The 14567-nt window shown below is 38.8% G+C and overlaps 1 protein-coding gene across 6 annotated transcripts in view; it reads left to right on the top strand.

The window, feature by feature from the left end:
- The window catches only part of LOC109621323 (atypical protein kinase C), a 340341-nt gene that overhangs the window by 187264 nt on the left and 138510 nt on the right, over nucleotides 1–14567 (top strand). For 2 of the 6 annotated variants that reach the window (XM_020076478.3, XM_029875637.2), the window contains exon 1: nucleotides 1456–1910. The exons of the other annotated variants lie outside the window; for them this stretch is intronic. In XM_020076478.3, coding sequence (XP_019932037.1) covers nucleotides 1826–1910 — 85 coding nt within the window. In that variant the 5' untranslated portion in view covers nucleotides 1456–1825. Of the gene's footprint in view, nucleotides 1–1455; nucleotides 1911–14567 lie in introns of those variants that run through there. 6 annotated transcript variants of the gene reach the window in all.

Consider the following 14567-nt stretch of genomic DNA (forward strand, 5'->3'; position numbering starts at 1 on the left):
ATTGGACCTAAATGGAAGTTTGAGTGTATATATTTAACTATTTTTACATCATCCTGCATCTAGTTGTTGTTTGTTTGCTTATTAACGGGGATTTCAACCTTTTATGGGTTTGGCGTTTGTCTGAAAATTTAATGGTTTCAAATTCGATTGCATAATCGATTGATTTCAATTCAATCAATCGAAGTCAACTCATAATCGATCAAAGTTCAATTGCAATTCATCGGAAGTTGAATCGAAACGCACTCTCTACTAAACGCAAAAATTCTCTAAAATCTATTATCAAACGACGAGCCCATAAACACCGGGCGTTATCTCTGGCTGAATGTGCTCAAAAAACCGAATGAAAATATTGTGATACGCGAACGCGCGATGGTAGAGCTCACTGACTCACTTCGCCGTCCGCGGTTTCAGTTGTTATCGTGCGTCGCGTTAGAGTCGCGTAATCACTGCCAAAGTCGGATAATTTTCCAATCCTTGCACGGGAATTCACACGCTTTGGTTTGAATGCGTGTGTGTGTGTCCAGTTCATGTGTTCAGACCACTTTTCCGGTGCATTGCAGGACGGAAATTGGCCATCGTTTTGTTATTGTTGTCTGTGAATTTTAGTGGGACCTCTAGGACGTATCAGTTGTGGAAGGTCCCCACATAATCGGTGTCGGAATTGTCGGACTAGTTTATTTTTTCGGGTGAATAATCGTTTGTTGAATTTAGTCGTTGCCGGGAGTTCGGGTACGATTTGCGTCGACAACGAAAAGTTCAAAGAAAAACTCGCGAGTGAAGTGTTACTTCAAAGTTTGCTGTGGCAAACAGAAGTGCTTTTTACAGTTACGATTATCGCGAATTCTACATCAATCTTTGTAATTGATTGTGATAACGAAGAAACGTGCCTAATAGAAAATTCATGTAATTTTACATGTTGTGATCCATAGAATGCCATAGAGGCGCGTAGTTATGTTGTAATTTTACACCCAATTGATAATATTTTGTGACTGTCAACCAAAGTAAAACAAGTGTAAATTTACAGGTCTATTGATTTGCCTGGATTGTTTTTTTATTTTTATTTTTCCACGGATATACTTCTTGTATGCATCACATTGTGACATTTTTAATGGTTTAGTCTCTGTATCTTAAAAATATGATTCTATATCCAATTGTGTAAAATTGCATACCAGCAATGTAGCATTAGTTTTTAAAATAGAAATTTCCAATTTTTAAGGCTTCAATCCCAGTAAAATGTCGGTTTCCTAAACCTGACGTATAGGAGCGTCTTTGGAGACTTTAATTTACACATAAAAACGTGTAATTTTACATTTTGTAAGACTTAATTACAATCGAGTCACCAACATGTTCTGTCCTGCAAGACCTAGTGTTACAAGAAAGATGTAATTTTCAACGTAGTGCTTGTAAATTTGAATAACTAACGTCTGACATATGAAATTTACACCTCTTGTAAAGTTCTGTTTTTTTCTTAGTGTGCATTCGTGGGAGCAGATTTAGTCCCAGTGAAAAGTGAGCTCGCCTCGCCACAGATGGTAATGTAATCGCTCACCCACTGCTGGATGTGAGAGGAAAAAAAGTTATCGCTGTTTAAAAGGCGACAGAGAAAAAAACCCAGAGGAGTGAGAAAGATCCAAGGTTCGAAATGTGAAATGATGCATCGTCGTCCTCCTCGTGAATGCGCCATCATCGTGTGAGTGTGAGTGTAAGTGTGTGAATGCTGTGAACAAAGCCCAGGACGAGTCTGGGAGCTGATTATAAACTTTGGCGGGTTGCTGTTGCTGCAGTTGCCGCACTACTAGGGAAACTAGCGGAAAGCGACGCCAAAATGTGGATGATGGACTTTGTGGATAGTGGATTATTCTCCACGTCGCCATATGTTGCCGCCGTTGCCTCCGGAGGTGGACCAATAGGTAATCACTATGGTGGGTGCTGGGAAAAGTTGATGTTTTTGTTGCTGATTATGTTTACAAGGAAAGAAGGGGGTGAGAGCAAGCGCGTTTTTCCATCGTTTCACAATTTTTAATTATATTGCAAAAGTTTGCGACGCACGTCTGGAAGCTTTACCCACGGTAAACATGAACTCGACGTGCATGAGTTTGGTTACTGCTGCTGCTAGACGATAATTGCATTATCGCGGGGACCGCGTAGTGAAGTTTGAGGGATTTTTTTTATTGGTTTCAAACAATAAGTTGATAATACAGTTCTGCTTTCAGTTGAAATTTTCATTGGAAATTTAACTTTCACTCATTGTGAGTAACATTAATTTTCTAACTTTTATTTAATACACTACTGGATGAAGTCTTGCTAGGGACCAGCAGCAAGATAACAGGTTATCGTAACAGTTCAAATGCTAAATCTTCCGTTTTGTCCCAGAATTTGTACTTGAAGGTTTCGTTGATCTGATATAGTTGTTTCTTTTCTGTAACTTGTAAAATTTGTTAAGCTTAAGTTTCAGATAAATTGTTCCTTATTTGAATCATAACAATAACTTATCACAAAATATTGTTCTATAAAGAATGTTCAAACTATATAAAAACTATAAGGTATATGCCAGACGTTTAAAAAAATCATAGAAAATCTCCTTACTGTTTTTTTTTTGTGGACGATACATCGTATGGTGCATAACCATAGGCTACAATGCCTTTTATAGTTATTTTCAGCTACTTTGAGTTGTGGCTGTTATACAACAAATTGTGTTGTAACGTTACTATGACATTTATTATTTTTTTTTCATCGGATTTTTTTATTTGGGTTTCCTGAATAAAGTGCTCATAAAATACCTCAGACTATCATTAATTAAATAGTTCAAATAATAGAGCAAAAACAAATCCTTTGGTTTTCCAAAAAGAAAATGCAAATGTTACTTTCACAACCGAAAATTTAGAGTGCTATGTATTTTAACAATGAAAATAATTTATTGTTGAAATCTCTAGCACCATAGATTTCACTATGAATTTATTATAGTGTCAGTTTCTCATCATCATTAGAAAAATACATTCACAATACAATTTATCGTTATTTTATGATCGTTTATGGTTATTTTACCAAAAAAAATCATCTTTGTTACTATAGGGCGCTACGGTTACAATTTATGCATTCCAATAATAAATACAGTACAATGTATCGTTACATTACGGTGCAGCTTATTGTAACCTCTATAAAAAGACAATACAGTTACAATATAACTTATGCTAAAGCATCATAAGGTGTGTCGTAGTAGATTATTTTGCAAAACAATATATAGTTGGACCATCTGACAATGAATACAAACATTTTTGTACAATTCTGAAACAAATCATACAATATATTCTTTGACATTATTTGAACTTTTTATGTGTCAATGAATAATTATCAAACTTTCTAATATTGCATTTCTCCCTCTCTTTCGTTTCAGGTAATGAAAGGAGCTTAAATATATTCAAATGGATAATCCATCTCAAACAACAAACACAACAAGATTGCAAGTATAATCGGGTTGGTCTGGTGGTCAATGATCATGGAAATAATCTGGAATAACAAATGTGATTGTTGCTTAGAGGCGAATATAATACAACAGTTTCTGATTAAATTTTTAACTGAATTGTTTGTGGAATTCTTGGCAAAATCTCTGTGGAATATATGATAAATTTCTTTTTGAAGTATTTGGTGCAAATCTTGGTAAAAATACTTGCAATACTCATGTTGTAATTCCTCTGACGTTCCACCAGGAAATTCACTAGAAATTTTTCAGAAATTCCTTCACGAATTACACCTGCAATTTCTCCCGGAATTCAACCAGGACATACTTTGGAAATTGCACCAGGAATCCCTCCTGGAATTATTCCAGGAATTCCTCCTGGAATTCCTCCAGGAATTCCTCCTGGAATTCCTCCAGGAATTCCTCCAGGAATTCCTCCAGGAATTCCTCCAGGAATTCCTCCAGGAATTCCTCCAGGAATTCCTCCAGGAATTCCTCCAGGAATTCCTCCAGGAATTCCTCCAGGAATTCCTCCAGGAATTCCTCCAGGAATTCCTCCAGGAATTCCTCCAGGAATTCCTCCAGGAATTCCTCCAGGAATTCCTCCAGGAATTCCTCCAGGAATTCCTCCAGGAATTCCTCCAGGAATTCCTCCTGGAATTCCTCCAGGAATTCCTCCTGGAATTCCTCCTGGAATTCCTCCAGGAATTCCTCCAGGAATTCCTCCAGGAATTCCTCCTGGAATTCCTCCAGGAATTCCTCCTGGAATTCCTCCAGGAATTCCTCCTGGAATTCCTCCAGAAATTCCTCCAGGAATTCCTCCTGGAATTCCTCCTGGTATTCCTCTTGGAATTCCTCCTGTAATTCCTTCTGGAATTCTTCCTGGAATTCCTCCTGGAATTCCTCCAGGAATTCCTCCTGGAATTCCTCCTGGAATTCCGTTTGGAATTCCTCCTGGAATTCCGTTTGGAATTCCTCCTGGAATTCCGTTTGGAATTCCGTTTGAAATTCCGTTTGGAATTCTGTTTGGAATTCCTCCTGGAATTCCGTTTGGAATTCCTCCTGGAATTCCGTTTGGAATTCCTCCTGGAATTTCGTTTGGAATTCCTCCTGGAATTCCGTTTGGAATTCCTCCTGGAATTCCTCCTGGAATTCCTTTTGGAATTCTTCCTGGAATTCCTCCAGGAATTCCTTCAGGAATTCTTACAATAATTCATCCTGGAGTTCCATCCGAAGTTTCTCCAGAAATTCCATCAGCAATTCCTTCACGAATGCCACCAAGGAGTTCTTCAAAAATTATACCAGAAATCCCTTCAGGAATTCCACCAGGAATTCCACCTGGAAATCTTCCAAGGATTTCTCCTGGAATTTCTCCAGGGATTCTTTCTAGACTTTCTCCAGGGATTCCTCCTGGAATTCCTCCAGTTTTTTCTCTTGCAATTCCTCGTGGAACTGCTTCAAGAACTCCTCCTAGAATTCTTCCAGGAATTCTAACAAAAATTCCTCCAAAAAATCCTTCTGGAATTCCTCCATAAATTCCTCCTGGAATTCTTCCATAAATTCCTCCTGGAATTCCCCCAGGAATTCCTCTAGGAATTCCTCCAGTATTTTTTTCTGAAATTCCTCCTGAAATTTAACCAGGAATTTCTACAGAAATTCCTCCAGGAATTCCTCCAAAAATTCCTCCAGAAATAATTCCAGGAATTTCTTCTTAAATTTCTTCAGGAAGTCCGCCAGAAATTCATCCAGCAATTCCTCCTTAAATTTCTCCAGGAATTCCTCCTGGAATTCCTCCAGGAATTCCTCCTGGAATTCCTCCAGGAATTCCTCCTGGAATTCCTCCAGGAATTCCTCCTGGAATTCCTCCAGGAATTCCTCCTGGAATTCCTCCAGGAGTTCCTCCTGGAATTCCTACAGGAATTCCTCCTGGAATTCCTACAGGAGTTCCTCCTGGAATTCCTCCAGGAATTCCTTCTGGAATTCCTCCAGGAATTCCTCCTGGAATTCCTCCAGGAATTCCTCCTGGAATTCCTCCAGGAATTCCTCCTGGAATTCCTCCAGGAATTCCTCCTGGAATTCCTCCAGGAATATCTCCAGGAATTCCTCCAGGAATTCCTCCAGGAATTCCTCCTGGAATTCCTCCAGGAATTCCTCCTGGAATTCCTCCAGGAATTCCTCCTGGAATTCCTCCAGGAATTCCTCCAGGAATTCCTCCTGGAATTCCTCCAGGAATTCCTCCTGGAATTCCTCCTGGAATTCCTCCTGGAATTCCTCCAGGAATTCCTCCTGGAATTCCTCCAGGAATTCCTCCTAGAATTCCTCCAGGAATTCCTCCTGGAATTCCTCCAGGAATTCCTCCTGGAATTCCTCCAGGAATTCCTCCAGGAATTCCTCCAGGAATTCCTTCAGCAATTCCTCCTGGAAATTCCTCCAGGTATTCCGTCGAAAATTCCTCCAAGAATTCCGTCGAAAATTCCTCCAGGAATTCCTTCGGAAATTCCTCCAGGAATTCCTTCGGAAATTTCTCCAGGAATTCCTTCGCAAATTCCTCAAGGAATTCTTTCGGAAATTCCTCCAGGAATTCCTTCGGAAATTCCTCCAGCAATTTCTTCGGAAATTCCTCCAGCAATTCCTTCGGAAATTCCTCCAGCAATTCCTTCGGAAATTCCTCCAGGAGTTCTTTCGAAAATTCTTCCAGGAATTCCTACGGAAGTTGCTCCAGGAATTCCTTCGGAAATTCCTCCAGCAATTCCTTCGGAAATTCCTCCAGGAATTCCTTCGGAAATTCTTCCAGGAATTGCTTCGGAAATTCCTCCAGGAGTTCCTTCGGAAATTCTTCCAGGAATTCCTTCGGAAATTCCTCCAGAAATTCCTTTAGAAATTCTTCCAGGAATTCCTTCGGAAATTCCTCCAGGAATTTCTTCGGAAATTCCTCTAGGAATTCCTTCGGAAATTCCTCCAGGAATTCCTTCGGAAATTCCTGCAGAAATTCCTTCGGAAGTTCTTCCAGGAATTCCTTCGGAAATTCCTCCAGGAATTCTTTCGGAAATTCCTCCAGGATTTCCTTCGAAAATTACGTCAGGAATTCCTTCGAAAACTCCTCCAGGAATTCCTTCGGAAATTCCTCCAGCAATTCCTTCGGAAATTCCTCCAGGAGTTCCTTCGGAAATTCCTCCAGGAATTCCTTCGGAAATTCCTCCAGGAATTCCTTCGGAAATTCCTCCAGGAATTCCTTCGGAAATTCCTCCAGGGATTTCTTCGGAAATTCCTCCAGGAATGCATTTGGAAATTCCTGCAAGAATTCTTTGGGAAATTCCTTTGGGCATTCCTTCAGGAATTCCTTCGGAAATTCCTCCAGGAATTCCTTTGGAAATTCCTCCAGGAATTCCTCTGGAAATTCCTCCAGGAATTGCTCTGGAAATTCCTCTAGGAATTCCTCTGGAAATTCCTCTAGGAATTCCTTTGGAAATTCCTCCAGGAATTCCTTCGGAAATTCCTCCAAATTCGCCGAGGAATTCGGCGAATTCCACCTGGAATTCTTTAGGAAATTCCTTCTGGAATCCTTTCGAGAGCTCCTCAGGGAATTCTTCCGAAAATTTCTTTGGGAATTTCAACGGAAATTCTAACATATGTTTCACAGAAACTTGTCCATGAATTCCTTAGTGAATTTCTCCAGTCTTTCCTTAGGGATTTTTTCCAGGATTTCCTGGAAAATTTTCCTCGAAATAATTTTTATTTTGTTCATTCATTTATTTCTTCATGTCCTGCATAACCTACATCGCTTTAAAACGACCACCAAATGTCATCGTTACATCACACCCCATCGGTGGATGTCGCAGCAGCAACCAGAAACCGGTGCCAAATTCTTCCAGTTTTTGAGGTTATCCTACTCCAGGAAGATGGAGAAAATCTCTGCCAGACAACTTACGGTGCAGCCCTGTCCCAATTTTCTTCCTGACAGCCCCGAATGTGCGGTGAAAAGCGATTGGGCGAGGAATATCTTTTTTTACGCCAATGTCCCATTTGTTCCACTTAAGATTCCTTAGCCCGGCTGGCGGTGGCAACGTGCGGATCGGAGGCAGAAAATGCAGGAAAGTCTCTGCCCTCTTCCTGGTATCGCTTCGGTTTTTCCTCCATTACAGCATAGTAATCGATACAGGTTACACCATCGCATCGCATATAGTATGTAGTTTGAAGCTCACTGTTGCAATATAGGTGCAGTCTTTCGCCGCCAATAATCGTTCTGCCAATCCTGGTGTCTTATCCCGGTCAGTGACATAAGTTTCGGTACCTACTGTGGTGGAAGTACAAACGGTTTTCTGGAGCAAGGTTCCTCTGTCGGATCAGTAGTATTCTGTCGGTGGTTGTCTCGGTTGGTATTGTGATTATTGGTGGTATCGTGAGGAGTGTTGTTTCCTTTTTTCGTTGAAGTTTTTCTTGGAATCATGTAGAAGGATGTGGCAGTTTCTGCAAGGAAGTAGGTGGAATGTAGTTAAATGTAGAAACGCTTTCGCTTGTAACAATGAAGTTTTTTTTATGTATGGTGAAGATACACAGTACGGTTAATACTAACTGTTTATATTATTTGTTCGATATTCAAAGTAATTGTTGTAAAGTTAAGGAAGGTCTCTTAACTTCAGAACAAAGTTTTACATCAAGCTTCATATATAAATCTGAAAGCTCTAAAATCAGTCATGGTAACCATTAGTCATATGGTTATTTTGCTATTCTATTGATTTTTTACGAAAATTATAATACTGGGATGTAAAACAAATGAAGCTGTTGAAAACAGTTTAAACACTTCTATCACGAAACCACTAAACATAAAGGTCGTTGATGAACAATACACTGTATCGTCTTTAAATCTTCATAGGCTTTTTTCCTTCAATTCTAAATCTTCAAAAATCCACTTTTTCCTATGTCGACAGTGTGAACCATTCTACTTGCCAATATACCTCCAACCAACACGGGATCCCCCAATTCAGTTAGTACTTTCCGATGTCACGCACTTCGTCGTGAATGGAATAATCTCCATTCATTCCAGTTTCCCCTTTCGATCGGCAAGAGAGTTCTTCGTAAATCTAATAGAATGATGTCTGCAACGATGGCGACGACGACGATGCGTATAACATAAAATCAACAGTTTTAGTGCCAGTGCGAATCGGACGGGGTCGAATTGAGCTCCTAATGAATTGTAATCATCCTCGTTTTCTGGGAATATTCTTCTGCTACTAGGGAACAGAAGAGAGACAATATTGGAGGATGGTAGTAGCGTTGGAATGAAAAGAGAAAATTGGTGTACCCGAGCAAGAGGTTTTAGAAATTGTTCAACTGTTTACTTTTTCTATGCATGGGATATCATCATTATAGGTCTTATAGTTGTAGTATCCTCAATAATCAAATTATGCACGTGACAACGCCAATTGGGTTACGATTGTTGGCTTGTTAGCAAAACCATCTCTACTATCGTTTTGTAATAGTTATTGTATCATAAATTTAAAACTAAATCGTTCTTTCATGAAGTATTTTCACCGGTTCGGTACTAACGATAATAGTGGTTTTTAATATTCCTTTTGAGTGGAAGACAACCAGACATCTTCAACACTAATAGTTAATATCAAGGTTAATAATGTTGGTTAATTAATGAGTTAATTCATATCCTAGTTATCATTAGCACTATATTTCACTTTTGGCTCACAAGGCTATTAAGCGGTGAATATAAAGCGTGTCAGCTCCTTAATAGCATTATATTTGCCTCCAGGTGAATCTAAGTGCCTGGTGGATGCTTGGGTATCGATTTGATCTAACTACCCGGGTAGACGTGAATATCATAATCATATCTTAAAACGATCAAGTTTTGATGTCATATCTTAATTTGATATTGATGAGATATTCAAAAAGTTGCCAAATATCTGCTCAATATCTCATCGTGATATGATTTCAAAATTAGTACTTAATTTGATCTTTGGAAAGCCTAGTGCAACCCGCTGTATAAATATCGAAATTTCCCAACATTTCGCATAAAAACTATTTTAAGTTTTCAACTTTCATTATGCGCCGTCCCCAAATAACGTAACGCTTCAGGAGATAGGAGTTCAACAAATTCCGTAACGCTCCAGGGGAATAGGGAATACAGCCTAGCGTTACGACCCATACAAAAAAGTTGGAGTTATCATACAAAAGCACATTATGGATTCCGCCAGATCCTAATCAACCAACCATCGAGTTCAAAAATATCGAATTAAGCGTTACATAATACATAGATGTTCCCTTATGTACACCACAAACGAGGCCTGGGACAAAAAGGAAGTGGAAGTGGCCTTCTTTTTAATAAGCGGGTTTATGGATGCGGCAATTGAACAAAAAAAAAACAGAGTAATCGGCACAATCACCGGACACTTTGGGAACTTTATCGGCCCGCTAAGCAAAATACGTCTATATCGAAAAACGGACCGTTTGATTCTAGATTCAACAAAACATACCGCTGCAGACGACAAGCTTTTTGAGTTTCAACCAACGAATTGCGAAGCGATTCTGCTTCGGGTATACGAACACACGATAGTCGTGACGGCTACGATCTTCTAAATGTTTCCAAAACTTTTCTGGGCGACAGTTCACAATAGCGCACGTTCAGTGAAGTACATACTAGATTTTTAGCTGATTTTTTTATGGCTAGAAGGTAAATGCTCCGTTTCTACAACGTCCTACAGCGTCCTATTGGTGGAAATTCGTTCTGTTTTAGGCGCAAAATAAACCAAACATGTTTCTACACATGTCGTTTTTAAAGTTTGGATCACTAGCTTTGTTAACAATTCAGAGAAAGAGCATAAAATGTGAAATCGTCTAGAGAAAAGTGATCTTTTAGTTTAGAAAATTTGCAATTCCTAATTGAGCCTAAATTCATTTTTATTTTCCATACCATCACGTCAGTTTGCAAATTTTGGGTGGAAACTGTATTAATATTCTGCAATAGAACATTTATCATTGAGAAATCTGAAAAATACTGCTCAAGATCAAAATTAGCTCTTCACATTTCCATCTGCAACATCCAGAAATCGAAAGATCTGAAAATTACTGCTTAAGATCAAAATCAGTTCTTTGACACATTCATCTATAACATCCGAAAATTGTAAGATCTAAAAACTACTATTCAAGATCATAATTAGTTCTTTCACACACTCATCTACAACATGGCGGGACCAAACCAACACAACTACCATGACTCGCAAACACCTTGGAAACGCAGAACTTGATGCTCTTGTTACCTCCTATTTTCAGATATGAGTCGTAGTGCAGTGGTAATGTCACTGCTCATAAATCACAAGGTCATAAGTTCGATTCTGGTCGCGGCCATTTTTCTTTTTTTTACTCTAATCCATCTGTCAGATCATTTTATGATATTGGTTAGATGTGCTACAGCCCAGATCTCCCCAGATATTAGTCTGATCTTATAACATCAAAATGAGATATTATTATGTTCTTCCCCATACTAATTTTTGATCTTATTTTTGATCTTTTATCTCTTATGTCAAACAAACCAACAGCTAATTATGATCTTGAGTACTTCACTGAGGAATATCAAATGATGATATTGTTATGATTTTTACTTCTACTCGGGTAGTATGCTCCGTACTTACCATTTCTTTAATAGTTTTCAAAAAGTGAGTTTGAAAGTTCTACTTTCAAATTTCAACTCACAAATGAATTTGAATACTGTTCCTTATACTGGATGATGTTCATGTTTCAATTTATCATACACCAAATGGTAAGCTTATGGTTTTCCCACCCATTCTCCTCATCATCACATTCTTATCGGGCCATCGTCTGCGAAATTAATCCTACCGCCACCGAACCTAATCGCCTTTTGGTTTTTGCCACCAGGATGAATGCGTAAGCTTACATATTGGGGGGGATCGGAAGCCTGGGACCCAAGTTCTACGGTACCAGGACGTTTGCCGGGATAAACAAAGGCTTGTAATCAATCTTGGAAAAGGAGGGGAAATTCAAGCCACAACCGTCGTCGTAAGCGTAGTACAGACGACGACGTCGACACAGTCGACGATGATGGAAATCTTGTTGGCACATTTTCGGTTCCACTGCCACTGTTACGGCAGTAGTGGGCGGGGTAATGGGACATTAGTCTTTGATTCTTTTTTTGGTTTTGTTTCGCTATGCGGTTTTGGTGAAAATTCAAATTGGCAAATTACGGGAACATTGGAAGGAGGAGGAGAATAATTTCTTTATTTTACTATAAATAGGTTTATTGAACGGATCATCGCTTTGGTGGAATTCGCATTGCGAACATTATATGTCATATGGATGAAACCATACGATATGATATGTTTTTCAACACTTGCGTTATTTCTTTGTGACAGGTTTATTTTTTCTACTGTAACATGTATTGTCAATTTATTTCATTCAGTCACTAAAAGGTAGGTAATGTTTTTAAACTATATAATAACCATTCCACTTATAGTTATGTTAACATTTAACAGAACCATAACTTAGACATTTTTTTAGTATATTGTATAGTATTTTGAATATTTGAAACATTGTTGATATGTTAATCAGAATCATTGGAACAAGTCCTGCAAATGACGATACGGTAAACCATCCATCAATAATTTTCAACTACCAATTTGCGATTACCCTGACTCTGACTTCGCGCCAATTCCATAATCTCCCAAGCTTTCCCACAAATCGATCCGCGTCGTTTTTCACACACAAGTCCCCCCTGTTTATTCCTTCCTTTTCCGGAATCAATTTCCCGCGAGGCTGCTGCGTTTCCCACCACAGCAGCAGCGCTGTGGTGCGATTGGTTCTTCTTCTTCTTCTTGGCGTAACGTCCTCACTGGGACAAAGCCTGCTTCTCAGCTTAGTGTTCTATGAGCACTTCCACAGTTATTAACTGAGAGCTTCCTCTGCCAATGACCATTTTGCATGTGTATATCGTGTGGCAGGCACGAAGATACTCTATGCCCAAGGAAGTCAAGGAAATTTCCTTTACGAAAAGATCCTGGACCGACCGGGAATCGAACCCGTCACCCTCAGCATGGTCATGCTGAATACCCGTGCGTTTACCGCCTCGGCTATATGGGCCCAGTGGTACGATTGATACCAATCGTGAAAAACTGTCTACCCACCAAGCAGGAAGCTCATCCATCCTCAGCGTCAGACAGACAAATGAACACACTTTCTGTCGCTGTCTGTGTCTCTTTCTCTCTCCCCTTGTGTCGAAGCACTCCCCGGGTTCCGGATTCTTCCTTCATCGGAACTCGCACAACAGCGTCGCAATTGTGTCACAGCAATCCCAGAAGAAAGTGGGGACTCTCGTCTGGCAGCAAAATCAAGAACCAGAACGCAATAAAACTGTCTCAAGTGGTTGATGGTGACGGTACCTTTGGTGGTGGTAGATGGAAGGGATTTAGGAAAAAGGGGAATGGAGGCGATGATACTTTGAGTGTTCTGGGCATCCCAGCGATGAAAAATGATTCTGGGGAAAATTGGGCCCCTACCGGTGTGATTTGCGCTTATTTTTGCTACTGAAAGCTACTGGATTGAAATGGAGGAAAGTCAGAATGGTTGGGCAAATCAGGGATTCCACAGTATTATCACGTAAATAAGCTGTACTTACGATGACTTAGGCAATCTGTCGAATAATAACTGGGCTACTTATCAAGTGAAATGTTAGTTTAAGAAGCAGATAACGTTAAATAAGGAGTGTATCGTAAAGTAGTTGAAAATGTTTACAATAGCCTCAAAAATAGTTTAATACAACTTTTAAGTCATTTTATTTTTGGAGATACTGTATAAATCCTTGAAAAAAGAAATGGCTTTTATGATTTTCTAAAAATGTTCTTTTAACTGGGTTTTTAATCTAGATTGCTGAACGCATGTTTTTAAATTTTTGCACACCTTCTAAAAAAATGAAATTGCGAAAAAAGTTTGGTAATGTTCGAAAATTGTGAACTTTTTTGTGCAAATAGAATAAGCTCCAGAAACCTCATGATATAGGCAAATTATTTTTTTTCAAGAAAAATCTCCACTGCATTAAGCGCAATTCTTAAAAATGAAAAAAGCCCATTTTTGAGGAACCCCTTTTTTCTATGCTCCTCCAAATTATGTTTACGCAAATAAAAAATACATAAAATGAAAAATCCCCATTTTTTTAAATAGGGTATGATTTTTAATTTATGGACGAGTAAGTAAGAACAAAAATTAGAAGTTTATAACCTTTTAGGATACTAAAATCAGAACTTCAAAGTTTGACCAAAAATTATACGTTTTTTGGAGTAGATCATTTTGTAGATATAGGAGATTTTTCTATAAAAAATATGAATTTTGAAAGTTTGTGTTGAATGATATGTTATGTGTACATAACTGTTAACAAGTATAAATATTTTCCAGATTTTTTATCGTACAAATTTTATTCGCTACAGATTTTTGAAATGTTGAAAAATCCTAACAAAATTGCATTTTGTGCAAATTTTTGTTTTGTGAGGTGTATTCAATTAACCATATTTTCAACAATACTAAACATTTTCCAAATTTTTCCTAGCGGTTCTAAACTTAACTATATTGTGAAGATTTCATAGAAAAATCGAAATGAAAAGACCAACCCAGCTTCGAGATAGAGCATCCTGAACATTTTCAACTACTTTCCGATACACTCCTTATACCATGTGGAATAAGGTAAAGGCATTACATGTTCACAATATGACAAACATTTGGTTGATTGCTACAATATTCTTATCAATGTTTTGTGATTTTAGAACAACTACTACTCCATAGATTCTCCTCAGAATCCTGCAAGGATTCTCTTCAGAATCCTGCAAGGATTCTCTTCAGAATCCTACAAGGATTCTCTTCAGAATCCTGCAAGGATTCTCTTCAGAATCCTGCAAGGGTTCTCTACAGAATCCTGCAAGGGTTCTCTACAGAATCCTGCAAGGATTCTCTTCAGAATCCTGCAAGGATTCTCTTCAGAATCCTGCAAGGATTCTCTTCAGAATCCTGCAAGGATTCTCTTCAGAATCCTGCAAGGATTCTCTTCAGAATCCTGCAAGGATTCTCTTCAGAATCCTGCAAGGATTCTCTTCAGAATACTGCA

This window comes from Aedes albopictus, chromosome 3 (assembly GCF_035046485.1).
Source record: "Aedes albopictus strain Foshan chromosome 3, AalbF5, whole genome shotgun sequence".
Taxonomy (NCBI): Eukaryota; Metazoa; Arthropoda; class Insecta; order Diptera; family Culicidae; genus Aedes; species Aedes albopictus.